This window comes from Carettochelys insculpta, chromosome 8, assembly GCF_033958435.1.
Source record: "Carettochelys insculpta isolate YL-2023 chromosome 8, ASM3395843v1, whole genome shotgun sequence".
Lineage (NCBI taxonomy): Eukaryota > Metazoa > Chordata > Testudines > Carettochelyidae > Carettochelys > Carettochelys insculpta.
The window spans coordinates 6,828,950-6,856,946 of record NC_134144.1 but is presented as its reverse complement, the minus strand read 5'-3'; the positions used below and the strand labels follow the sequence as shown (position 1 = coordinate 6,856,946).

The window sequence follows — 27,997 nt, the reverse complement described above, 5'->3', positions numbered from 1 at the left end:
GGAGGAGGGGGGGGAAGAGAGAAATAGAAAACAAAGAAAAAACTTTGCTACATGAATCAGGAAATGAAAATGTTCAAGCTCTGAGAATGCTTGACAATTAGTCAAATAACTGTGCACAGTTTCAGAAGTTTGAACTACTACCAAAATAACCCAAAATCCTTCCCTTGTTACAGTATGTTCAGAAATGAACATCCATTTCCAGTAAGTAATGTCAAATTTCAGTAAGTGCATAGTAGGGGATTCAGTAATCTATGCCCCTTCACAAAGCTTTTCTTACTCTATATCACTTGAGGTAAAACTAAATGGCCCGTTTCTCTGCAAAATGGCTCCTTAGTGTTGACTCTGGAGTCATGCTCTCGATTCTACTTTTGCAGTGAGCCTACATGTTTTATATTTGATTCACAATGAAAAGCACAGCCTCCTAGTCATTCATGGATGGGATGAAGTCTAGCTCACAAATTTAAATTAATACATGTTTACCATAGATCCAGTTAAATTAAAAAAAGCCCTTTCTTAACTTTAGTCCTTATGAAGTACACCTATTGACTTGAGTGGAACTGCTCACGTGCTTAAAGTTAAGCACACAATTAAACATTTTATTGGAGTGAGGCATATAAGCTTCATCCAAAGCCCACTGGAATCAAAAGGAGTCCTTTTAATTGGCTTTAATGGGTACACTTACAATGCAGTGGGAACCTGGATTTGAACTCAGGGTCAAGCTGATTCCTCAATTCTGTCTACACACAAATTGTGCTCACCTGGGCTCAAATTCATAGACTTTCGAACTGTGTGTGGAGGGTCCAAGCTCGAATCAAGTCAAGACTCACGAGTCAAATCCTATTGCTTTGCAGTGTAGATGCAACTCCACTGGACTCATGGCCTGGGAGTATGCCAAAATATTCCACAATCCTCTCGACTGACTTTCTCTGTCTTCTGGACAGTCAAGTCTAGTAGTTAGTCAAGTTTTCCCACCATGAACACAGATAATGCAATGTAGATGCTGGAGCTCCAGCCTGAAACCCAGGGTTCAACAATGTATAACCTGGTTTTACAAATGAGTATAGACAAAACACCCAAAGTCTGCTAAATTGAGTTCTACTAACCCTGGTCTTAAACTGCAGTGCAGACGTAACCAATGATTTCTGGATTAGACCATAGTGAACAAATAGATTACAAAAGAGCCAAAGTACCTCAGAACCAGCTTTGAGCATTAACTTAAACAGTTGTCATTTACTTGGACTTCATAATACTTGAGAATGTGCTAGCAAATAGATTAATATTTTTTATAAAAATATTCAAGGCTTCAGTAATAATAATAGGGCATATTGCAGCAACCAATTATTAGTTCTTTGTTGAGAGAGAAAGAATCATTTCTATTCAAATTATGAACTGCACAGATTAGCTTTGTTCTGCAGTCTGTATGAAAGGGAAAGAACCCATGTCAGGCTAGAGAGTGGTGAATTGATTCCCAAATGGAATGCCTGTGTGAGATTACTCCTTTCCACCCGTGTAAGACTGAGCGTGCATCTACACTACAGAGAAGATCCACCCTTGCCATGGTCGATCTTCTGGAGTTAGATTTAGTGTACCTAATGGGGGGATGCTAAATCAAATTCACAGGGTGTCCCCATCAACTATGGTACTCCAAAGTTAGGAGTAAGAGAAGTTGACGAGATGGGAGGCTCCCATTGACCTCCCTTAGTGGAGATGGTGTGGAGGCCTGAATTAAGGTTTGCCAACTTTAGTACATAATTAACGTAGCTGAAATTGCATACATTAATTTGACCTTCCTCTGCAGTGCAGACCTGCCCTGTATGAAGAACACAATTCCATGAATACCAAGTGAAAGGGTTTAACAATGTATCCGTTTATGAAGGTATCATTTTATTATTATGCTGGCCTAGCGTTCATAACACGGCGTGGGGGAAAGTTAGCATATTACCACCTCGTGAGCCTATTGTTCTCATTTCATATTCTAAGCGACTGAAATTGGAAAAAGAAATAACCTGATGCATTCCTGGAAGGATAAGTCCTGCATGAAGCTCAGATGACTTAGATCACTTCTTTTTATACAGCACAACAGTAAAGTTCCTGGTGGGATGTAAGGGCAATAATTTACATTCCAGGAGAGGTAAAATATTTGCTATGGGGAAAAGTCTTTTATTTATCTCCCACCCAACTCCTGTGAGCATGGAAGGTCCTGACCACAGGTGAGGCCCTGTGTTCATTCCAAGCAGGGCCTATTATGTCCCGACACAGAGAGGTTACAGGTAGAGCCAGGGTAGATCAGCAAATCAGTGATGACGTATTTCTAATGGGAATTGACAGCCCTTTGCAGGGGAGATGTACATGAGGGGTTGCAGATCCCTGAGCTGTCACAGCTGTGAAAAGCACTATGGCTTGGTGAAATGACCCCTGCCTTCCTGAACTTCCTGGAACACTTCCACTATTCAAACTGTGTGCTGGGACCAGAATTCATGGCAATGCAGGGTCGACCATTGAGTACATCACAGAGACACCAGTCCCATAAGGTGAGTACCCCAACATACTGCAAATCTCCCCAAAGTATTCTGGTTAGACAGCCCGTAGTATGACATGGAGCTCCATCTTGCTGTAGAAGGCAAACACACTCCATTTACAGATTAGTTTGTTCAGGAACAACAAGAAGTCCCGTGGCACCTTATAGACTAACAGATATTTTGGAGCATAAGCTTTCATGGGCAAAGACCTGCTTCATCAGATGAATGAGTCCACTCATGCATCTGATGAAGCGGGTCTTTGCCCACGAAAGCTTATGCTCCAAAATATCTATTAGTCTATAAGGTGCCACAGGACTTCTTGTTCTTCTTGAAGATACAAACTAACATGGCTACCTCTCTGATAGTTTGTTCGGGTAAGACAAGAGAAGAAAACCAGTCAGCATAGCAGTGGTACCATAGTCATAGGCTTCCACCCCTTCTTTTTCCAATTAATTTCTTGTAAGCTGAGCAAATGTTTGCAATGAATTCCTACTTTAGAGTACCATCTTGTTCCATCACGATGTTTTATGCTGGGCACTACAACAGAAACACAGAGGAATAGCTTCTCCAGTTGGCTCACTTTGTGTGATGGGACACAGAAAAAGCTGGAAGATGGTGTTACTTCAACTTTTTGTCCCAAATCCCTCAAGGGGCAGGTGGGAGCTTTTTCAGGCCCTGTTTAGAGCAGCATCAGAACTGTTTCTACATTACAGCCATTGCCATGGCCCCAAGGTGCTGTCTGCCAGCTGGGAATCCCTGAAGCACACTGTGACCCATACAATTCTGCACATCCCTTCCCATGACCAGGTGGTGTAGAACCAGCTGTGTCATTCAGGGATTTTCCTACTCCAAGGGACATCCCAGAAGACTTGGTAAATGAGCTCTCTCAGTCCCACTATGTATCATTAGTGTTTTTTTTTTCAAACGCATTATGAGAGCCTATGGCATGAAACAGCAGCTTTTCAAAATGCATTTGAAAAAAAAGGCACGTACACGATAAAATGTATTTGAACAACATAATACAGTGTATATTCACACACTATTTCAGCATCCTCAGTCTCCAGATGTTGTATTCAATATATCATCACTGAAGTTAACTTAAAAAAAGATTACATAAAACTAAAGATAAAAGACAAGACAAAGCCAGTTTCATCTCACTTTTGCAAGAGTCTTATCTTGACTACTCTGCTAACAATGTACCTGCCTTCCTGCAGATCTTAATACAACCAACAGTTGCTTCAAACCAGCGAAGTAAAAAGGAAGTTAACTAACTCTGGAACATTATAATTGCTGCTCAGGCCGGAGTTGACGTGAACAGCGTGCAAATCTTCCAGTAGATAAAACTGGAATAAACCACTTTTTGGAGTTAGAAGCAGTTTGTTCTTTTGTAGCCTTTCCCCCCACTGTGCAGCCATAAGAAAAGTGCAGAAAGCCAGCCTCTTAAGTCACACAAAAGCCCAATTTCAAAAGACTGTTTTTTATTCAGACTAGATCCTGCAAAGTAATGGACATTCTAGCCTCCATCCAGCACAACATGTTTAAAACTGCAATATGGAAAGTTAGGCAACCCTGGAATTTCTGTATGTGCAGGTGTTGGACAAACTCTGATTACAGAGTAAGTTTTGTGACTGATGCCCTAAATTTAGAGTTGCTAATACTGCTGATAACAGTCAGACTGATTTACAAAAACAGGTTCTCTCAGAAAAGCCCAACGTAAGATAATCCTGAGACATCTTTCACATTACTTCATGGATGGAAGCACTTTTTCAGGAGAATGCTTTAGTCTCCTTAAGTACATGGTAAAGAGCTGGTTTAAAAGAGAAAGCCTATATATTTAATTGTGGATTCCTAACTCAATGAAAAGACTGTAAAACACATTAGGCATAACAATGGGAAACATATCTGAAGTTCTATGCATATCAAAACCACAGCTAAGAATTAATTAAGAGTTGAACCTGTTTAGATCAAGTCTGAATATGGGAAATGCTCACAGAAAGCAAGTTCTGAATATGTAAACACAAGTATTAGAACTGAGTTTTGAATCTAAAGACTTATGCACATCCTGTGTGTCTACTCCAAACTAGCCAGACTTCAGTATGGACTTTGAACAAATGACTAGCGAACAATAGCAAATACTTGGAGCAAACTCTTCTGCTCGTGGATAATCCACAGACCAAGATTTACTGCTGAAATTTGTTAGTAAATGATTTTCACTAGCCAATGGATTTAATGATGTCAGTAACTTCTCTTGGGAATCTGCAAGCAGCCAAAGAGAAAAATTGGGCATCTAAGGTCCCAGTCATGCAAGTCCATATTGGTGGGGAGATTTATCAGCCTGTATGGAACCCGACTGCAGTCTCTGTCAAACTAGGTATGCAAGTTTGCGGAAGTCTGTATTATCAACAGAACTGCTCTCTCCATGGTTATCCCTGACAGACCTGCATTTACTAAGTATACTACGGTAAGAATTACCCCAAACTTTTCCTCAAAACTTGAATTACAGTGAGTTTTATGAAACAGACAATGACTGTACATATTAATGCCCCCCTGCCATTTCCTGGGTTTGGTCTCAACAAAAACTGCAGCTACCAGAAGGTGCTGACTAAAATGTCGCTCTTCCTCTGGCCCAACCCAAGCACGACAAGAATGCTTTGAGAGCCTTTGCGGCAGTAGAGCTGCAGTGGCAGCACTCAAGGTGGAGTTCTCACAGCTGCAAGAACCCACCAAGTGATTCTTGACTAGCACCATATAAACTGCACTGACCACAAAAAGAAGGGGGAAAAAGGGTTAAGGTAACAGACATGGACAAAGCAAGTGCTGGGCTGTGAAGTTGCCTCTTCTACACTGACACTACATTCTCGAAAGAAGAGTATAATTAACCCATACTTAATAAGTGTATTAGCTCACCTTGGGGTAGCCAGCTCATGGGTGCATAGACAAAGGGATCTTCCCACACCTTTCCTTTCCTTATACACCAATGCCCTTGTGCTAACCATCCTCTGGGGCCCTCCTTCACCCTGGCTACAGAAGGAACAGCAGTTTGCCCTCCTTAAGGAGCTTAACAATGGATTCGGCCCCCTCTGTGCTTGCTAGCTGACACATGCCTTCTCTCAGTGCCTTTTCTGTGCTTCACACCACCCCCAGCAAGGGGCTAGTGACACAGAGAAGTTTTTATTTAACAGATCACTCTCCAAGCAGGTGTCAGGGGTGGGCAGCATTCCTGATCACCTTTTAAAAAGGGAAGCAGACCAGGCCACAGCCAGGGAAAACCCACATGGCACCAGGGAACATCTCAATTGTTACACTGGGGATAGGGGGTTGATTCCTACAAAGGAGGCAGGGGACAGATCATGAGGGGAAACTATATGGATCTTATCAAAACAAAAAGCAGTCAAGTAGCACTTTGAAGCCTAGCAAAACAGTTTATTAGGTGAGCTTTCGTGGGACAGACCCACTTCTTCAGCCCATAGCCAGACCAGAACAGACTCAATATTTAAGGCCTTATATATTGAGTCTGTTCTGGTCCGGCTAGGGCCTGAAGAAGTGGGTCTGTCCCACGAAAGCTCACCTAATAAACTATTTTGCTAGGCTTTAAAGTGCTACTTGACTGCTTTTTGTTTTAACAATGTATAGACTAGCACGGCTTCCTCTCTGTTACTATTCTATACGGATCTTAAGTCGTATGCAAAGGGTGGCGACAGCCACATGTAATCTCCTTGTCAGAGTGCTGCTCCCTACACCTGCATCTTTACAGCTGTTTCTGGAGCGATGCAATTATGGTTGTACCCCTCCACTCCTGCCCCAGACAGTGGGATTTTCAGAGTGAGAAGCAGGGGAAACAGAGGGCACAACACTAACTTGATCAGTGCCACCTCCTGCAAGGTCATCCTCATGGGTGTTTCACAGAATGCCACCCTTTCCCCATTCCTGTGGCACACACCCTTAACAGCCACAGAGAATCAGCCTTGCAAAGCAAGGGTCAGGCAGCAGAGGAGCTGCTATTCTCTTCAACATCTCCTGGCCAACTGCAGTTCCCATCTCTTCCCTTTAAGATGGGAGAACTTTAATAACTACCCTTGGAGTCAAAAGAAGGGTTTGGGGACATGAACTGGGTGTATTAGCCATTTTCACTGTGTTATCCACAAGAGAAACGGGCAGCTAGTCTTGCTGGAGTTTTAGCTGGATCAAAATGAATAAGGGTGGAAGGGGGGGGAAAAAAACCAAACACACGTCGAGGTCAATGTTGGAAGCATTTCTTTTTATCCGTCTCTCAAAGCCCATGCTTTCCCATCTGGAGAGCTCACACCGTACATAAGGAAACATTTCTATCCATACTGCATTATAATTAATAGGCTACTGCTAAACTTTACCAGCTCCTACTTAATAGCATTTCAGTGCCGGGAAACATTAGGTAATCTGGCCATGATCTACTGTATCCTTTCTAAACACAGGGTCTACCTGCCAAGTGTGTCACCATAAAAACATTTCAATCAATACCACTCATCTCTTCTTTTCTACTGCTGCAGGTCTGGTAAGAGAAACAGATTGAAATGAGCCAATGGGGATTCGTTACAGCCTCATCCTGCAATTATGTACCCACTTCAGTAGCTTTACTCATGTGGAAAGTTCTCACTGAACTCAACAGACTCCACCTGTGTGAAAAGTTTACACAGTTGTGCAAATGTTTCCAGGTTCAAGTTCTGTTTTGCTTTTTGTAAAGCAATCAAGTCAACCTTAAGGATATTTGATGGGGGGATCCCATCTTGCATTGCCAGAAAAAGAAAAGGAAAGAAAGTAGAGTATGCCTTGTTCTTGTTTGGGGTCTGTACCAAAATGGCCTGATCATGCTAGCCCTTTTTCCCCTGCAGTGAAATCAAGAATACTAAATCAAACTAACCTTAGCACCTCTAGCTCATATATCCATTTCCCGAAAGTACAGTGCGTCAAATCAGAATCAGCAACTTGCTTGTCCACATGGTTTGTTTTCACACTCTCCAAGAGCAGAGGTGGTGTCCATCAAGACCTACAAGGGTTTCTCTCCAAAACATAAAGATACTAATAAGGATACTAGGTAGTCACTGATTTACAAAGTAAAGGATTCGCCAGAGAGGTGGTTATGTAGGGCCAGATCCTGAGTTGGTGTTGCTCACAGCAGTTCCACTGAAGTTAATCAAATTATGATTAATTAACATCAGCTGACAACACACTGGTGAACAGTTTCTCCCTTATGTAAACTTTGCCGTAGGCTGCTGCTGAGAGGTTAGTCTCACATATGAGAAAGCTTTTGATGCATATGTTTTCAGGCCTGCGGAGGGGAGGTGTGCTGGGAAGGGGAAGGGGCAAAAGTGGCAGCTGCTCCAGGTCCTGGCAATTTAAAAGAGTCTGAGTTCCTGGCCACCGCCGACACAAGCACAATCACTCTAAGCCCTGGGCCCTTTAAATCACTGCCAAAAGCCCAGACGGCACACACCAGGAGGCACTGAAGGGCTTGTGAGGGGATGCCATCTCCAGCCCTGCCTCTTCTGCCCAAGGCCTTGCCCCTGCCGGTGGCATGGATCTGTCTCACCACCTTGCTCAGGGTCTGGTGAAGTCCATTAGCCAGCCTCTATGTTCTAAAGAGCACTTTGCTACTAGCACCTCTGCAATTTTAAAATTTGCAATGTTAAAAAGCCAAATTATTTTAAGAATAGCAGCGAACCCCTTTGCATTCATGCCTAGGGCTACGTCTTGTCCTAGAAGTTAGGTTAGAACTGTGAGTTTTAAATGCCGTTTCTTTTAAAAAAACAAAAACAAAAAAACACATGGTGCTACTAAGTAGCATAAGTAGTATGTCTACTAGGGAGTCTATTGGGAACCAGTGAGTCAACACAATTATAGATTAACAGTAAATTAACCATGATAGAAATGTGCCTCATACGTTAAATAAAAGAACATCACAGAACCTCAGACTTACCACAGGAGGCCCCAAGACTTATGAAACTATACTCTCGTTGTGTGGTACAGTGTTATACATACATGTTGTATACATTCCAGGGGAGCAGTAAACACAGAAGCCACGGGCATAGCTCATCCCAGGAAGTAATTTTGCAAGGAATATTGACTTTGATTTGTGTTCCTAGATCCTAAAATTAAACAGTTTTTCTTTAAAAAATAATTGTTCTTTCCGTAGAATACAATTCCCCACTCTACCCGTAGCTCATGCCATATCTATATATTTCAGAGGGATCTCATCTGAAATGTTTCTACTTATTTGCATTAAATTATCAATCTACAATTGGGTGACAACTCATTGTGACTTTAAAGCACCTACCAGAGTTGAATACTACCCCAAATAAGGACTTGACGTACAGCTAACTGGGACAGACAGACTGCCTTTTAACTCCCACAAGGTATGCAACATAGATCATCTTCCTCCCCGCCGCAAAAAAAATGACATCACCCACATAACTCTCTCATCCCTTCCCTTCCTTCCTTCCATTCTCACGCTGGGCAGAGTGACTGAGGTTGGGTCCATACAATAAGGTTAATAATAATAATTAAACAACAGCAACAAACAACAAACACACACAAAAAATAAAGAGGTGGGTCAACGGAAAGTGGGATCGTAAGTGCAGTACTTCTTCATGTGCAGTTCTTCTACTTCATAAGAGTCCCCTTTGGATAAGAAGGCCTAATGGAATGTGTGTTCCCCTCGAACAATGTGTGACGAGAACTCATAACGGTCCTGGCTTCGATACCCACAGATGTTGCATTCTAATGGGTCCCGGTAACCATGACAACCCATGTGGATGGTGTACATGACATGGTCTAGGAAAAGAACTCTACAGTGCTCACACTTGAAGGCCCTAATTTGCTCTCCTTCTCCATTGAAGACCTTATAGGTATCCTTTAAAGAGCCCTTAGAAGTCTTTGTGGCATCCAAAGCCTTGGTGTCCTCCTTCATGTAAGCTGGGCTTTGCTTCCTCCTGGGATTTAAGGCAGGGTTTCCTTGGTAGGACTGGCGGTCTTCATGGCTGCTCTCTGAGTCAGTAGAATCCAGGCAGCTATTGCTGGGAGAGGCCTCTCTCTCTTGGGGTCGACTCTTTGGTCTGATGAGGGAGATAGGGCCATCCATGTTATTTTCATGACTGTCAGCTGTTTCCCTGCTAATGGGCCTTTCTATCCTGTTTGGATGATAGACCTGAGCATAAGCTGAACTGATGACTGGGGCCACCTCTGCAATTGTGCTTGGCGTGTGCTGCATCAGGGGGCGAAGCGTGTCCGCTCCAAGGTAGGTGATTGCGTTGTTGATGGCTTGGTCCATCATGTGAGACTGCATCAGCTCAGCCTCCTTCTCATAGGTTAAGTTCATATCAAAGTGAATATCTGGATAGCCAAATCTCATGAGCTTTTCACCTAAACGCAAGAACAAAATGAATGAGAAAAAAAAAAAAAGTCACCTGGACATGCAGCTATAAGGAGGGCGGGGGGGGGGGAACGAACATGTGTTAGTCATGGTGTTTCAGGCAACGATACAATCATCTAGTCTGATCTCCTCTATATCACTGGCCACTAACATCCCACCCAACCATCTTCATAACAAGCCCAACTACCATAATTACACCAAGCTCTTTTAGCTCTCCAGGGACTAAAGTAATGTGGACTGAAGGCAAAAAGCCCCAGGAAGGACTCAAGGTGAACCAGCTCCTAGACCCCACGTGGTAGAGGAAGGTAGAACTCCCTCCAAGTCCCTGCCAATTTGACCTGGGGGAAATTCCTTCCCATATACAGCAATTAATTAGGCCCTGAACATGTCAGTAAGAACCTGTCAGATCAGCTCCTGGGGGCGAGGGGGACAATGCTTTCTACCAGAGCATCCCACATCCACTCCTGCAGCCATTTGTAGGAGTGACAATTGCTGATCCTTCTGCCATGTGAGCAACAAAAAACAAAACTAAATCAAATAAGAACAAAAACAAAAACACAACCGAAACCACAGAATGCACTGGAGGAGGAAAAAAAAAAGCCCTCTTTCAGCCCCCTACAAATGATCAGCTGTGTTCCTGACTGAGCAATTGATTCCAGGCAGAGGGACAGCAATAAGCACCATACAAGTGCCACTTAAGCTTTAGTTTCAGTTTATAGGTCTGATGCCAGCCCTGTGCCCAGAGATGGAATTGCTCCCTCAGTGCAGGCAGTTCTGAGTCTTAGCTTTTACACCAGCCTACTGCAGGTATGAATTTCAGACCTGCTGGAAACCTTCACATGGATATTCTGTTCCCCACATGAGAAAATATGGGACCAGCTCCTTGGCTGATGGGAAAAATCATAATCATGACATCAGCAGAGCTACACAAGTTTATACCACCTGACTACCAGGCCAAAGGAGTTTTCTTTTTCAACATAAGATGAAGAGGCACCAGTATGAGACACCTTACACGGGTCATGCTGCATAGTGGAGCTGGAGAAACAATGAACAGATAGGGATCGAACAAACCTGAGGACCTGCATGTGGGCAGATGCAATGTCCTGCAGATCTGGTGAACAGTGGTTGCATTTGCCTATAGACTGAAATAGTGGATGCACGTGGGAGGCAGAACTGAAACCACAGAGCCTAGGCTGGGGTTGAATTTTGCATTTCGCTCTCTTTTTCAGAGTGAAAGAAGTACTTCTTTTAGAGAACACCATCAATATAAACCAGGGTAGTAATATAACAGAATCATGGGCCTTTGCTTAGCTTATCCATAGCAGAAGCTAAACAAATTTCACTTTCAATGATGTAACTCAAGTCCATAAGGTACGATTTGCCACTGCGGCACTTCAAATGTAGACTTGCATAACCCTGTTGAGTTACAGCAGTGTAAAAATGGAACATGGTGGTGAATCATGTTAATCATGGGGCAAATTCAGTTCTGACATAAAGTACCTCTCCACCCATAGAAAGAGTGTTACTGCTACTCATACCTAGGCTGAAGATGGCCCCACTTCTTTGCCAATGATATTATTTCATGGGGTTATGTAAATGGGAAGGTCAATTAATAACTCTTAAAGGTTTGTTAACAGCTTCTGTAGTTGAAAAGTTAATATTATGCTTTAAAGTCACTGGACGGTGTATTTCAGAAACAAAGCCTCACTAGTTTTCATTCTCTGACCACTGTATTATCCAACAGAAAAATATGTATCCTCAGGAGTGCAAAAAAAAGTGGTTCAGGCAATCACTAATGTCACTGTTTTGTCCATCCAGGAAATTAACAGCTTTGAACTTCTCTTTCCAATATTGGAAACTTTGCTTGGAGGTAAAAACAATGTAGGCCAAAAAATGGACAAACATATGCATAAGTCTCAACCCTCCTGAAAAGTACTTCAATATAGCCACACTTCATCACCTGAAAGTATACTCCATTCCATTTCCTTCTCTTGAAATAACGTGTACAAGAGAATAGATTTTACATTATACAGATAGAACCTCTCTCGTCTGGCACCCTTGGGACCTGACTGGTGCTAAACCAGAGAATTTGCTGGACCACAGGAGATCAATATTGTATAGCATATTACCAGCACTTTCACTGCTTACTGGACTTTTAGAAGACGTGTGGGAGTAAATAACAGCACAGAACCCCGAGAGCCAGGACTGGTGGCTGGAAACAAACTTTAGGGAGCCGCAGGAAACTTGGCCACCCCCATGATAAATGGTCATCCAGCTAAATAAAATCATGCCAGATTATGGATGTTGCCAAAAGACAGAGTTCTGAATTAGAGAGGTCCAATCTGTACATGGAGTCCACACATCATTTATACCTGTGAACTCAAACTCTGATGCAACAAACTTCTTATATATGTGCCCAATCTAAAGCACGTGAATGGTCCCACTAATGTCAAGGGCATTATTCACATGATTTAAATCAAGCAATATGTTCAAGTACCTAGATGAATCAGAGCCTTACTAGGGCGCTACAAGGCTGACTACAGTGAGGTTAAAATTAACCACCAAAATAAAAAAAAAAAAAATCTGGAGAAAAATGCACCCTATTTACTAAACAAGGTTCATGTCAAAAAACAGGATGAGAAGAGGGAAAGCACAGGAAATTGATTGGCTTAATTATAGGCAATAGGTTTTACCTTTGTTGGCTGCCACGAAAGTCTTGCTTAAGGGCTTGCCAACTACAGGATTTTCTAGATAGCCTAGGGTTGATAGTCCTGCGAGCTGTGATTATTTTGTGTTGCAGTCAGCTCCCCGGACCTCACTTTTAATTGTTTGCACGTGCCTCATTTAATAACTCCACCAGAGTTAGAACAAACACTCACATTGTTTAGGGCCTCTATTACTCTGTTCCTTCAGTTAGGAACCAGAATCATACCAGAGATGTTTGGGAAGACCAGGATTGTAACAGGGTTCAAAAAAGAGCAAGAGAAATTCATGGAGGAACGATCCTTCAATGGCTATAATAAAGAATGGGCAGGGATACTGTCCCTAGCCTGTTTGTAAGAGGCTGGGAATAGGTGACAGGGGAAGGATCACTTGATGGTTACCTGTTCTGTTCACTCCCACTGGGGCATCTGGAATTGGCCACTGTCCGAAGACAGGATACTAAGCTAGTTGGACCTTTGGTCTGACCCAGTCTGACTGTTCTTTTGTCAATGTTTCATTATGGCTACGTCTACACTAGCCCCAAACTTCGAAATGGCCAAGCAAATGGCCATTTCGAAGTTTACTAATGAAGTGCTGAAATGCATATTCAGCACTTCATTAGCATGCGGGCGGCCGCAGCACTTCGAAATTCACGCGGCTCACGGCCGCGCAGCTCGTCCCGACGGGTTTCCTTTTCGAAAGGACCCCGCCTACTTCGAAGTCCCCTTATTCCTATGAGCAGATGGGAATAAGGGGACTTCAAAGTAGGCGGGGTCCTTTCGAAAAGGAGCCCCGTCGAGGCGAGCCGTGCGGCCGCGAGCCGCATCAATTTCGAAGTGCCGCGGCTGCCCGCATGCTAATGAAGCGCTGAATATGCATTTCAGCACTTCATTAGTAAACTTCGAAATGGCCATTTGCATGGCCATTTCAAAGTTTGGGGCTAGTGTAGACACGGCCTATAACAGTAAAGATCTTGGGTTGAGTTTAATAAATGGAACATACAAAAATAAATAATAATGCAAACATATATTGGGACTGTACATTTTAAATTCACCATACGTGCCATGCCATGCAAAAGAAATATTTGCCACCACTTTAACACATTAACCTGGCTTTCTTTTTTTTAAAATAATATTTTCTTGGTGAAATAAGGATTCAAAAGTAACTTGGGACATGTGTCAAGTTAGGATTATGGGATCTTCCATTCCAATGATTTTCACTCTACATGAACTGAAAGATGAGGCAGTTTACCCCTCAGCTTAATGTGTACTACCAAACAAACCACATAGTTATAGCTAGATCAAGGAACACAGAAACCACAATACTGGATGAGATCTGTGCTCTGTGTAGGCCACTATCCTGCCAGAACCAGATGCTTTAGCTAGGAGCAAGGCTCAAGAAAAACTGAATAGGTAATTCTGGAACAAGCCAACCACAAAGTTTCTTCCTGACCCTCAAGTCTTATGATTTGAAGCATGAGAGTTTTTATCCCCCTGAAACTCTTGTATATTATGTAATCCTTACTACAGGTTGAACCTCTCTTGTCCAGCACCCTTGGGACCTGCCCAGTGCTTAATGAGAGAATTGGCCAGAGCACAGAAAGTCAATATTGTTTAGCAGCATTCACATACTTCCTTAGCTTATCTGTCTCGTATGAGACATTTAAGGGTAAATGAGAGCTAAATAACAGCACACAACAGAGCCAGGACTACTCGCTGTAAACAAACTTTATGGGACTGTGGGAAACTCGACCACACCCATGGGGGGGGGGGAAACCTAAAATGATGCTAGATTATGGGTGTTGCCAAATTAGAGAGGTTCCTCTCAGGGAGGAGGAATAGCTCAGCAGTTAGAGTGTTGACCTTCTGGTTAGAGCACTGGCCTTGGAAGCCCAGGGTTGTGAGTTCAATCATTGAGGGGGCCTTTCAAGGGGCGGGGGCAGGTTATATTTAAAAAAATATCCATCATGGATGGTGATGGGTCCTGTTCTGAGTGCAGGGGACTAGACTTGATGACCTCTTGAGGTCTCTTCCAGCTCTATGAGATACATATATCTCCATGTTTTATAACTATGCTGCATATTTACCATACATGTGCCCAATCCTCTTCTGAATCGTGATTAGTTCTTAGCATCAATGACATTACATGGCACAGAATTTAACCATCTAACTGTGCATCGTGTGCAATGGTTTCTTTTCACTGGTCTTAAATTTGCTGTCTCTTAGTTTTAACAATAACCCCCTTGCTTCTGTATTATGAAAGAAAGTGAATGTAAGCGTTCTATCTACCCTCTCTTTACCATTCGTTATTTTGTGTACCTTCTCTATTTCAACCATCTCTCAAGAACTTCTGTGCTCCAACCTCTCTTTCTTTATCAGCAATTACTAGCCCTGTTTGCAGTATACCACTTCCCTTCCTTCTGAAATTTCAGCCAGAGCCCACACATTGTGGTCTGTAACCAAGGCTCCACAGAGGCTGCTGACCACAAAGTGCAGAAAAGCTCTGATAGATACAGCAAAGGAAAATGCAAGCCTATGATTACATGACCTTATCCTAAATACCACTCTACTGAGCTGAAGAAGTGCCCCATTTGTAGTTCGCACAGAAAACAATACTATGAGTAAGAGAACCACTGAAAGGTCTTGCTGAGCGTATTGAAAAGTATTCCATTTGGAAGGTAAAGGACCGAAAAGTGAGCTCATTGTAAATGCAGTGAAAAGATAAGACCTGTAAAAGAGATGAAGCATGACTGCCTTGAAACTCATGCATGGAAACTCCAGGGGGTGAGAGGGAACAATAAGATATCATTAATATCATACATAATGGCTCCTTTTCACCTACAGCTGGATTGGGCTAGGAACCAGGTTCAGCAGAGGCCATAACTTCCCAGTCTCACCAGTCTCTCTCAGAAAAATGGCAGCACCAATTGATATGTTGCAGCTTGTACTGAAAGGAGCCCAACAAATCACATTAGCAGACGTATATATCAGGAATGTAATTTCACCGTTGGCAAATCTCATAGTTTTAGTCATATGTCTTGAGTTACTTGAGGGTTTTTTGTTTTTGTTTTTTAAAGCCTGCAACTCCTGGAGTCAGATGATTATGTGAGAAACTCAGCTTTAATTAACATGAAAAGTTTCAAGCCCCCATGATGAAAAAGGAAAGTTTGCAAACGTGACCCAAGCGTACCTTAAAGGCTCAGACACCAAAAGGTAAAGGAAAAGACTCAAAATGTATATTTGAAAAAAATTAAGATTTTTGTTGGCCACAGTCATGACTTGTAGGCTTGACAGGACAGGCTGAACCTCTCTAATCCATCACCCTTGGGCCCTAACTGGTGCCAGATGAGAGAATTTGCTGGACCACTGGAGGTCAATATTGTCTAGCAGCACTACTAACACTTCCACTGCTTACTGGTCTCTTAGAAGACATTTAGGGGTAAATTACAGCTACGTAACAGCACAGAACCCTGAGAGCCAGGACTGGTGGCTGTAAACAATCTTTATGGGGCCACCGGAAAGTTGGCTACACTCATAAGTGGTCATCCGGCTCACTGAAATCATGCCAGATTACAGATGTTATCAGATGAGAGTGTTCTGGATTAGAGAGGTTCAATCACTACTGTAATTCAGTCATTTTCAAACCCCTTTTAGGTTGTTTTCTGCTCTGATTTAATCATCTTTCAATATTTTCCTCCATCCCACCACCCCAGTCATGCTCAATTTTAAAAGTGCAGTTTTCTCCTTCAATTGTCTGACTGTTCTGACAAGTTACCAAAATAACTTATTCCTACTCACTAAGAATAATTTTAAAAAAAATTGCTCTCTCAGTCTTACCCACAAACTTCTGTGGGGTGGAGCTTTTACGTTTTCCCATGTTGCTTGTCAGCTTCTCTATAACAGCAGGTCTCTCAAAAGGCACCAGAGAAATATTGTTGTCCATCCCAGGCTCTTGTTCCTTACAATCTTCCATAGGAGGTACTACGTAAAACCAAAAAGTCACATCAGACAGGTGTGTCTACAGTTGAGATGCCACTATTTTGAGCCCTGTCGACTATGTCGAACAAGTGCATATACAAAACACCAGTGAAACAAGCTGCAGGAATAGAATTAGCGACAAAATGGCTTTAAAATTTTGACTAGCTGGGACCAAATTTTCAAATATGGACCTCTGATTTTGAGTGATTACTGTTGCGGGAGCCGAACTTCAGACAACAAACGCCTCATTTTCAAAGCCGCTGAGCACACAATTTCCATTGAAGCCTGTGGGAGCAGTGAGATGTGTAACACTTCTGAAAAATCCCTCTTGGCACCTGTTTGCCTTTAGCCTTCCACCTTGTGTATTCCGTGATGCCAGTACACAAGGTGTCTGAAGTGCTGTCGCTCTGGCTTGATTGTAACTCCCTTTGCTCCCATGTCAAAAGCTGCCTGACAATGGAGGTTCAGGTCTCTTTAGATTAAAATTTGAGCACTCAAAAATGGAAACTCACAAAATCAGAGCTCTCTTTTGAAAACATCAGCTTCATATTTCTTTGTTCCATGCATGAGACTGCTAGCCTTCCAGCCACAGCACCTCTCACTTATAGGGTCATCATCTCATAGGTCCCCAGTTTAGATGAATAACATAAGGCAGAGGTCCTCCAATATTTTTACAGCATCAATAATAAATGCATGCCAGGACTGCCTGGTGGACCATTTGTAGTCTATTCAATAGACTGGCTCTGATTCACCCATAGAAGGTAGCTTTGGTTGAATAAGTTCAACTACCAGTGTCTTTGCGCTAGTGTAGGATAGTAGCAGTATGATCGTGATCTATACTTAAAGATTCTTGGCTGGCAAACACAAACACACTTGTGGAACGGCAGATAACTGCTGTTATCTGTATGACCTGAGGGCCCCATCCTTGTTCCCTCTACTGAGGCAAAACTTCCAGTGAATGTAAAGGAAATTTTGCCAGAATAAGGAAAGCAGGATTGGACCCTCTTTTATTGTTTCTTTCTTTTTCTCGCATCATGGCAACTTCTGTAAGACTCATTTCCAAGGACCATATCGTGTTTCCTGTGCGCAAGCATAGTCGGTATGGAGACCGCAGGATTGGTCCCGATTCAGCTGTGCCTTACTTCAGGAACTCCATTAACATGACTTCTAATTAATTTCCTGTTTTAAACACGTATCTCTAAACATTAAAATGAGAGGATAAAAAGCATTGCCTTTGCCTCCTAAAAGGAAGATCAAATACCAGGCAATTACAAAGTATCTGCTGTGGTGAACCACTCAACTCAGATATTCACATTAAGAGAGCATGGAACAAATGTATTCCTTTCATTCCATTTGTGTCTGTGCTGCTAGGAAAAGCTGAATGCTCTGAGTCTTATAATCTAGCACATGTGGCAAAATTATTTATTTACTCCCCTACCTTTATTTGTACAGGATGCTCCCCCTGAGAAACCTAAGGCTTTCTCATGTACAAGGGATTCCTGCTAGCACCAGCGAAAATAAAGGGATGAGAAAGAGCACAACTACTAAATGAAACGAATGTTTACAGAACTGGGGTACGGGATGCAAGCAACTTAATTAATATTCACTGTAGACTGTGAGGAATGGGGCTTAGACCGGACAGCAGACTGTATTTAGGAAGACTTCTTCAGTAGCTTGGGCAGCTCCAATGAAACCTACATTAGGCCTATTTAGGTATGTATTCAAAATACCGGGATATTGTCAAAGACACAAATGGCAGTAAGGAGACTAACTCCCATTGATTTTCAATGGGAACTGGGTTCCTAGCTGCTCTTTGTACTTAATCTCCCTCCCACCCTCTAAGAATGCTATGGGTGAAATCCTGTCTTCTTTGAAGTCAATGTCAGAGCTCCCATTGATTTCAACAAGGTCAGAATCACACCTTCTAGTCTGTGTGCTAGAGCGCCTCCGGGGGGAAAATTCTGGAAACCATGTAATGCTCTCCATTCCCACAGTAAATGAGAAATAAAAGCTCTCTGTTGATGCAACCCTGTCAAGTACATCAGCCTGAAAGACTTCACCGACTTTGATGGTCTTTGCACAGAATCCCCGGGGTCGTCATATTCATTGATGTATCACGCAAAGGTTAAATACTAGCTACAAAAAATGACGACGCCCCTGTCTTGGATAAAAGTATGAAAAATTTCCCTGGTGGAATGTGACCATGGAGTGTGAGGTGTGTTCACAAAAATATCACACAACCAATAAATTGGGCTAGGATTTTGCTTGGATTCCACTGTGGACTATCACAGTCAATAGAGTACCATCCTTCATGTTTCTGAAGCTGATAGCAAGAAAGTTACAGCACATTAAAGAGGGGGTGACTATTTCTCTGGGTCGATACAACACTGGAGCATCGGACCTTTGCCAATGCAGTCAAATTCCAAGCAGAAACATCACTGTTTGACTCTCTCCAATATTTACATTACGGTGAAGATAAATTGCCAAAATGTGTTTGTTATACAGGTGCCAGAAAAAGTAACAGAAACATTTTCTTAATTTGCTGAACCACATTAAATATCAAAATGAGAATGTTTAGAGACTTCCAGTGCAGAAACTTGAAGAGCTAAACTGAACATCACATCATTGGACACGTTCAATCAAGATCTATTACGCAATTTATTCAACAAAAAACTGTATCATACACATTAAGAACTAACTCACAAGAGAGTAATCAGATTCCTATTTCCTACGTGCTGTTAACACAAGGCACCCTGTTTCGATCTGCTTTTAATTTTAAGGAAAAAAAAAATCAATACCTAAGTAAAAGACAAAAACCAAAGTCCACATAATTCCCTGAGGAATATTAGTGTTGTTAAATAGAACAACAAATAGAAAAAGATAATGCGCGCACAACTAAGGCTTAAGTACTGCAAAGCATTTCTCTTCAACAAAGGCAAAATACAGGTTGAACCTCTCTAATCTTCTACCCCTGGGATCTAACCAGAGCTGAAGGAGAGAATTTGCCAGACTCTGGGAGATCAATATTGCCTAGTAGCATAGCAACACTTCCACTGCTTACTGGGCTCTTAGAAGACATTTAGGGGTAAATTACAGCTAACCAATAGCACAGAACACTGACAGCCTGGACCTGTGGCTGTAAACAAACTTTGTGGGACCATGGGAAACTTGGCCACGCCAATAAGAAGTGGTCATCCAACTAATTAAAAATCACGCCGTATTATTGATGTTGCTAGACAAGAGTGTGCCGGACTAGAGTTTCAACCTGTACTGCAAAGGGTATGCTTAAGTGCTTTTCTAATAGTCTAATGACTAGAGTACTTTCCTATATGAGAGCCTAAGCAAAGATGTTGAGTTCCCTCTGACAGGCAAGAAAGCATATTGGAAGTACTAGTACAGTTTTTGATAGCCCATCCTTTCAGCATGCATACCTAGACAGTCTTCAGAGTGACAAGAGTAAGGGATCACTACTTTAAAGCCTCTGTTTCCCTGAAACCATAGGGCCAATAGATCTAAAGTCTAGACTGAGAGCTACTTCCGGTTTGGATTGCCCTTTTTTTTTTTTAAAGTTGTATTTAACCAAATACATGTAATAAGAGTCTATGTATAATTCAAGAAACAGACTGCAAAACAAAAAAGTCAGAAGAGACCCCAGGACGTAGTTAGTCCCTGCGGGTTTCTTGAAATAGCAAAGCTATGCTAATTTACCCTGGTTAAAGCTCTTGACCCTCAGCCTCCTTTGCTGAGCTCCATTACTGATAAAAAAGAGTGACGGGGAAGGATTCCTTGGGTCAGCCCTGAAACCTAATTATGTAGGAATAAAAGGACAATCTGTAATGTGCCAGGATGATCTTTGGGTACAACAGAGCCCAGGACCAGATTCCCTCTCCTCCTTGTTTTTGGGAACCTAAATAAGCAAGCTAAGGAGTAATGCTGAACCACTGAATTTTAGAAAGCCCTGTGAAGGTAAGCTACAGTCTGCAAACTGGGGTAAATGCAGAGTAAGGCTTGAAAGTTTGTCTCTGATTTTTCTTAAGGACCATAGATTATTCATGATCATGGCTGTACATATCCAGCACTGATCTCCATTATATCATGCAAGGATCTGGTTTTTCACCTGACAGAACAGTCATGGCTTCTAGACCTAAGGTCAGTAGCATGAGAGGACTCCTTGCTAGTGGACCGAGCAAGGGACTGTGAGCCAGAAGTGTCTACATTTGAACCCATGCTCTGATAATCACCTAACTAAAGCCACAAAGGGTTTGGTTTATCTAGCTATAAAACAGACAATAGAACTGACCTACCTCACAGGGCTGTTGTGAAACTGAACGAATCAACGAATGAATGGAGGATCGAACTGAGCAGAATGCACGAACCCCAAACCCACCGCTTATTAGAAAAACTAACTCTGGCAAAAAATTGGTTAATTGTTGGCAAAGTCCAGCACGAACAGCTGGGCTCCCCTTTGTCCCACTGTGAGACACTCATGGGGGTGACAAGACGACTCTGGTAGGGATCAGAAAAGATCTCAGTTCATTGCAGGAGTGCCCCAAAGAATCACTTCTAATTATAGGTAAATGTCAGCTACACTGCACTGGTCTCATGCATCCAGGCAAATAGATTATGGCTCATTCTGGTCATACAAGATAAGAAATGTACTGAGGGCTTGACAAATATAATCCCATACTAGGTGCACCTTCAAAAACTTGGTAAATGAGAAAACAGTGACAAAGACATACAAGAAATCTCCAGTTCAGGGTGCTGCTAAGTAATTTCAAGCTATTGAACACTTGGACGCAGCCAGCTCCCAACAACACTGACCCTGAAAAATGCAAGGGATAGAAGGAGATGCATGCGTATTTCTGCACGATACATTTTTCGGGGTAGACCAAGACCTAACTTTATCGCCCCCATGTAAGAGACATTGCACAGCTGTGACGCATGCGGTGAGGCTGTGTCTCAGTTAGTCACGAAACCTTTGTGGTTTCGCAGGATCTCCAGAGAGGAGGTAAACTGCTGTAGTTTCTTTTATAGGGCAGTGATTGCATCTCTTCTTGCTCTGGCAGACATATTGGTAGGAGCAGTGGATTAAAAAGAGCTCCTCCTCACCTTGCCTAAAAGGAGGAAACAGCACAGGCACAGAGTGCATCCCATCCCTACCCAGCAGGAGGTTTAAACACAGGGGACTTGTCTACATGAGCAAGTTGCACTGGAGTTGCTTAACTAATTTATATAAACCAGTGAAAAGGCTGTTTGGATTCATTTATTTGACTTTAAGTCAGGCTTATTTTAGCTTAATTTGAACTGGTTAAGAACAGGTTTAAATTAAACTAAACCAAAGCAGACCAGACCAATGGCTTGTCTTCACTAACGTGTTAAATCAACACCACTGCCTTGATGCAGATACACTGACTTAACATACAGGAACGGTAACGTACAAAAACCTGTAGGAAAACACTTCAGTCTCCCTGGATACTCAGTAACAGATTTAAAAGCAGCAGTCCTACAACAACAAAAAATTTTCAAAAATAAAATGCAAAGAGAAATTTCAGAGCTGCAATTCATTTGCAAATTTGACTCCATCAACCAAGGATTGAACAGAGACTGGGAGTGGTTGGCCCATTACAAAAGCAGTTTCTCCTCTCTTGACATTCACACCTCCACATTAGCATCTGACAATGGGCCACATCCCCCCCGACTGAACTGACTTGTTTTCTCCTCTCGATGTTCACAACTCCACTTTAACTGCTGATAATGGGCCATAACCACCCTGACTGAATACACCTTGTCACCTCTGACCCTCCCCGCACCCCTTTTCTGAAGCCCACTCTTTAAATCTTCCTCTGAAACCGCGCCACTCTTGCATCTGACAAAGTGGGTCTTTGCCCATTGAAAGCTTATGCTCCAAGAGATCTGTCAGTCTATAAGGTGCCACAGGACTTCTTGTTGTTCTTGAAGATACAGATTAACTCGTCTACCTCTCTGATACACTGACGTATTGTGTCTGGTGAAGACGCATTATGTTGATGGGAGAGCACTCTTTCGTTCATGTAATTACTCCAACTCAGCAAGACACCAGTGTAAATCGATGTAAGTTATTCACTCAGGGTGGGTTCCCCCCACCCTCGCCATCCTGAGCAATATAACTTACATCTACTTAAGATGAAGTGCAGACAAGAGCAAAGAGTCTTGAGATGGGTTTGCATAGGTCCAACTTAAATTGGTTGAAAAACTGATTTAAGTTAAAACAGTGAAACTTCTTCATAGAACAGGCTTAGAACTTGACCCTCAGAGTCTATGTATCACTTAAATAGTTCAGCTAGTGTCCTTCCAAGCCAATTTAGAATGGTCTTACCACTGGCAAAGATAAGTGTTTTTGACTTGAAGTGGTGTACAATCTGGAGAGCTCTCCCACAATTCAGTTCCTGAAGTACTTACTTGACATGTTCATAACTGTATTTTATGGAAAAAGTTCACAAAGGAGAGACACTCCTCAAAAGAACTATACACAGTAACTTAACTTTTACTCCTGAAAGAAGTCCCATTGAAGTCACAAATCTGTATGCATTTGCAGAGTTTGAGATCTAAGAATCTTCTTGGGACTAGTGTACGTAGGTAAATTCTTAGCCTTCAAATAAGCACCAAAAAATCAAACCCACACCTCAAGTATGTCTGAAAGTCAGGGTACAAAAATTCCCTGATCCAAGCATCACTGAAATCAGTCAGACTATTTTCTATTGATTTTTATGAGCATTATACCTCCATCCTAAAATGTCCAGTTATAAACATTGACCTTTCTGAAGGTACCAGATTTCAAATGCTTAATTTCTTCTCTGGGGCTTTTATGGCGGATATGATTAAAATTATTTACCAAAGCAAATGAATTTTTTCAAAAGCCACTTTTGTGGGGGGAAAAAAAACATGAAGAAATTACCCCTTTAAAATTTTTTCATCATTTTTTTCCACCAAATTTTCAATTAGAAATCAATCATTTACGTTTTTTTTTTTTTTTTGTTCTTGGCAGCTTCTGATACACTTTTGAAAAATTTTCTTTCATTTTTTTTAAAAGAAAAAACCGTCACCATGTGACTAAACTGACCAATAAAAAGTTACACAGTAGCAAAAACAAACAAACAAAATTAAAACAAAGGAAAAAAGTAGGCTGCTATTAATCTCCTTCCAGTTTTTCATTTTGCAAAAATGAAAACATTTTGACTGGTTACCTTAGGTCACATTGTAAGATTTTTTTTAAACAAATTTAAGAATTATTTTCAAAAATTATGCCAAAATAATATAAATCAATAAAATATTTGGCAAGAGTAAGCCATTTCATGAAAAAATTACCATTTAAAAAAACCCAAAACAAAAAATTAAGTCTGAAACAAAAATGGTTTTTACATTTTTCTAGCACTGTTATTTATAACTAAAGATAAAACCACATTCTCATAACCTGCTTCTAATATCCCCTTTTACAAGCTCTTTATACAACACGAAAAGCCTCAATCTTTTTCAATATACTACTGACACATGCATGATACTTATTATGTGTACACATTTTACCAAACTTGCCAAATTCTGTTTCCTCCATGCAGTGGTGGAGCTTTATTTTTCAAAAGACTACAATATTTTTAGCTTTTCTTCCCCATGATCAGTTGTTAAAATGTAAGCAAATCATACATTATATACTTGACCTAGTTAATTTTTCATGACAATTTTGCAGGACTGATTTTATATATCCATCACACATATACCTATCTATATAGTTGTACACGTGCTTATGCATAAATAAGGTGAAATGCTGGCTCCTCTGATGTCAAAGGGAGTTTGTTGACATCTTCAGTGGGTCCAGGATTTCATGCATGCTTTCTGTCTGTCACAAGACTATTTAAACCCAAATATTCTGAGAAGGAGGTTATTTAAAGAAAAAGAAGAGAAAATAAACACAACGTGAAATAAGTGCAGAAGTCACTCCGAGGTATCATAGGCTCCTGAACATCCTTTCCACCCACCATGGTGACTCATGACCTGCCCAGCAGCCTCCAAACTGACATTCTGAAGATAGTTGTGGCAGCGTTCCTTGTGTTCCTCCAATGAGCTGCGCTGCTTGTAACTCCGGCCGCAGTAGTTACACTTGTGAGGCTTACCCACTGTGGAAAGAACAGAGCTTTTGGTTAAATTCTCATCTGCACCAAAGCTGCATCTCTGTTAAAAACAACTAAGGGGATGGAAAGATATTGACAAAGGTCACTGAAGTCCCAAACATTTTACCACCCCCACCACGCCAACGCCCATCTGTCATGCCCATTGGCCTATTGATTATTCACGCTGAAAAGGAGCAGCAGCAGACATACAAAGAAAGTAGATGGTACCTATGGGGAGAGAAAAACAGTTGCATCACAACCAGCCCATAACTGTTTGTCACCAACCATGGTGGGAAAACTTCTGAGCAGTTTTGTCCATAGTGTCAGAAGTTGCCCTGACACGAGCTTGCTGGCCTACTTCAAAATCAAAGTCACGGGGATTGAGTCATATGGTACAAAGAAGGGCTCCTTTAGGTTGGCCTACTTTGCCACAATGAGTAAGTTGAGAATTAGAATGAGACCACAGCCAGTTGGTTCCAGTTCTTGTGGTACATCGTCACTGAGACATCTCCAAGGGTGTACAAGGGACTGGATAGTTAAAAATAAGCAGTGGGGGGCTGTACAGTACAAAAGCAGACTAAACGAAGGCAAGAGGCATGCCTACATTATTTTTAAATTTCACTCAAGAGCAAGGTAATCTGGCAAAGGTTTTAACGTGCACAAAACCTGGCACCAAATCTTAGTACGGTGAAGCCCTTTCATAGCACGTCATGAAGAAACCACCAGAATAGCTTAACGGTTGGGACAGAAATCCAACCAAATGGTATATTTTGCCAAACCAGTATTATTAATTTTTAAAAACATGAAGTAACTGTAGAACTTGAAGATACCCTCGAATAGCTAGAGGGCTATTTATTCAGTACTAGAGCTCCGACAGTCACGTTAGGCTGATATTTTCAAAGCTGCTCGGGGGCTTAGAAGGTTCAGGTCTCAAATGCCTTGTGCAGCTTTGAAAAATCTATGTCATGTCAAGGACCTAAACACAGACCACAAAAACGAGTGCTGTGAGATAATATATGTGAGTTTGATAGGTTTGTCCCAGTACAACGAAGTGGATGCATCCTGGTCCTGGTAAATGAAAAGTGTAAGACTGTATCCTATAACCAAATGAAATCCAGGCCTTATTAATTGTAGCCAGAAGCTATTACAGTAAACTCTTTCATATCTGGCATTCTATTATTCGGAACTCTCAAATAACCGGCATTTTGACCACACATAAGTTTTAGTTCCATAGTGAAAATAAATAGAAATAAATACAGTGTAAGTTTACAGTGTATAATACTACTGTTGTTGGTAAATGAAGTATTCTGCATGCATTTTTTTTGTTTAACATCTGATCTTGTTTTTCTTCACTGATAGGCACTGCTAGGTATGCCTCTCTATTACCCAGAATATTTGAATATCTGCCAATTGCCCAGTCCTGGGACTGCCAGATATGGAAGGGTTTACTTTACCACTCTCTCATGACTGCTCCACGTCTCTCATGAAGTATGATGGTGGTCAGAGTCCAGTTCTTACTGAAGAGGTATCCACATGCATAAAACATATTTGTACCTAGGTATTTGGAAACATGCATGTATTCCATTGTGCTAGCCTTGGTCCCTTCAAACGGGGAGCTGTAGAACAAGGCCCATGAACAGCCATGTGACATACAGAAAACTAGATAAAAACCTTCTGGTCTCTGGGGCAGAGACAGCAGCCAGGGAAGACCCATGGTTAGGAAAGTCGTAAGGGGACTCTCTACAGGAAATGAAGGGAGCATGTGTTCCCTCCCCTCCTGGCAGATGGAAGCAAGGAAGCCTTCAGGTGACCACACATTTTGCATCCAACTTCTATAAAAAATAGAAAATTGGATTGATAAACTTCTCTCTAATTTCCTGAAACATATTTGTTAAAACATCAACATTTTCTGCTGAGCAAAAAGCAATGCTAACCGTCTCTAGTTACTACCCAGCACTGGGAATTTGTTCTGAAATGCCTGTTGGGACATGAAAGTAGCACTAAGGAGGTGGTCTGGGATTGAATGGTTGTTGGGGGCATTATTCTACCTGCAGCTCAGCAGGTAAGTTTGCCCAGTTTACACCAACACCACTGGGACTTTTTCTGAGCTTGGATCAGTCCCTAGGAGAGGGGATAGGGTACGAGAGGGTACGCTCAGCTCCCAGCTCTGCATCTGGCACTGCCTCCTGCCCAACTCCCAGCCCCGACCACAGGCCCAGCTGCAACGCTGGTTTCATTCCTGACCACAGTTCCTGGCCATGGCTCTGCTCCCAGCCTCTGACCACAGCTGTTTGCTGTACTCCCAGCCCTGTTCCCCAACACAACTCTGGCTCCAGTGTTGCCTCCCCACCGTAGTGCTGCTCCTGTGCCCAGCTGCACCAGGGAGAGGCAAGGACCAGGTAAGGTGGGTAAGCAAAAAAAAAAGTTTAGGGACCATGGGCTTAAGGAAACTTCTCTTAAGCCATAAAACAGGTCAGCACAAGCAAAAGAACAGCAGTCCCACTTCATTTTGTTCTCAAAGGAGCTGCAAGTATGTAACAGAATACAAAGCATGCCAGAAGGAACTGATCCACAGATAATGCAAGAACAAAACATCCCCACTAATAATTTGCCACAAGCACATGACAAAAGCTTATGGAAGATGCTAAAAGCTATGGCACACAGCAAGAATGAAATCTTGGGCCAACTGATTTCAGTGGGGCCAGAACAGCACCACACATTTCAACATGCAGCCTGAAAGAGGATTCCTTCTCTTCCACTGCATGTTTCATAAAGATACTGGCCTGCAATATTTCTCAGAGACTTAGGTCTTGACTGAAATCAGTGGGATTCTTTCCGCTGAGTTGCATGGGCTATAGACCAGGCACTTCTAGTCTGACAAAATTATGCAGCAGCCAGACAGAAGTTAAGCCCCACATTTCTGAATTCAGCATTACAATTTGAAGTCATCTGGTTTTGGCTTGAGATATTCACTCTGCTCATATCGCATCCTGGGCTTGACATCCTGTGGTGACGTTTACATTACAACTGAAACCTTGATGTCTCATGGAAGGTCTGCAGCTGCTATTTTGTCGTCATCATTTTTTGAACCAGCCCACATTCAAGAGATTTAATTTTAGTTGTGACCCTGTCTGTTGCTGTGAGTTACCATCAGCCTCATTTAACTTTTATATTGCAGAAGCACCTGAAGGCCACAAAAACAGCCACACTGCATTGGTGTTAGCGGCTGCGCAAACAGCAAATGATAGTCCC

At 42.1% G+C, this 27,997-nt stretch overlaps 1 protein-coding gene across 2 annotated transcripts in view; it reads right to left on the bottom strand.

The window, feature by feature from the left end:
* Nucleotides 1-6,137: 6,137 nt before the first annotated feature.
* The window catches only part of IKZF2 (IKAROS family zinc finger 2), a 124,162-nt gene continuing 102,302 nt past the window's right edge, over nt 6,138-27,997 (bottom strand). For both annotated transcript variants that reach the window (XM_075001178.1, XM_075001179.1), the window contains exons 6-8: nt 24,614-24,751; nt 16,464-16,607; nt 6,138-9,914 (exon numbers count right to left, since the gene is read on the bottom strand). In XM_075001178.1, coding sequence (XP_074857279.1) covers nt 9,190-9,914; nt 16,464-16,607; nt 24,614-24,751 — 1,007 coding nt within the window. In that variant the 3' untranslated portion in view covers nt 6,138-9,189. The remainder of the gene's footprint in view (nt 9,915-16,463; nt 16,608-24,613; nt 24,752-27,997) is intronic.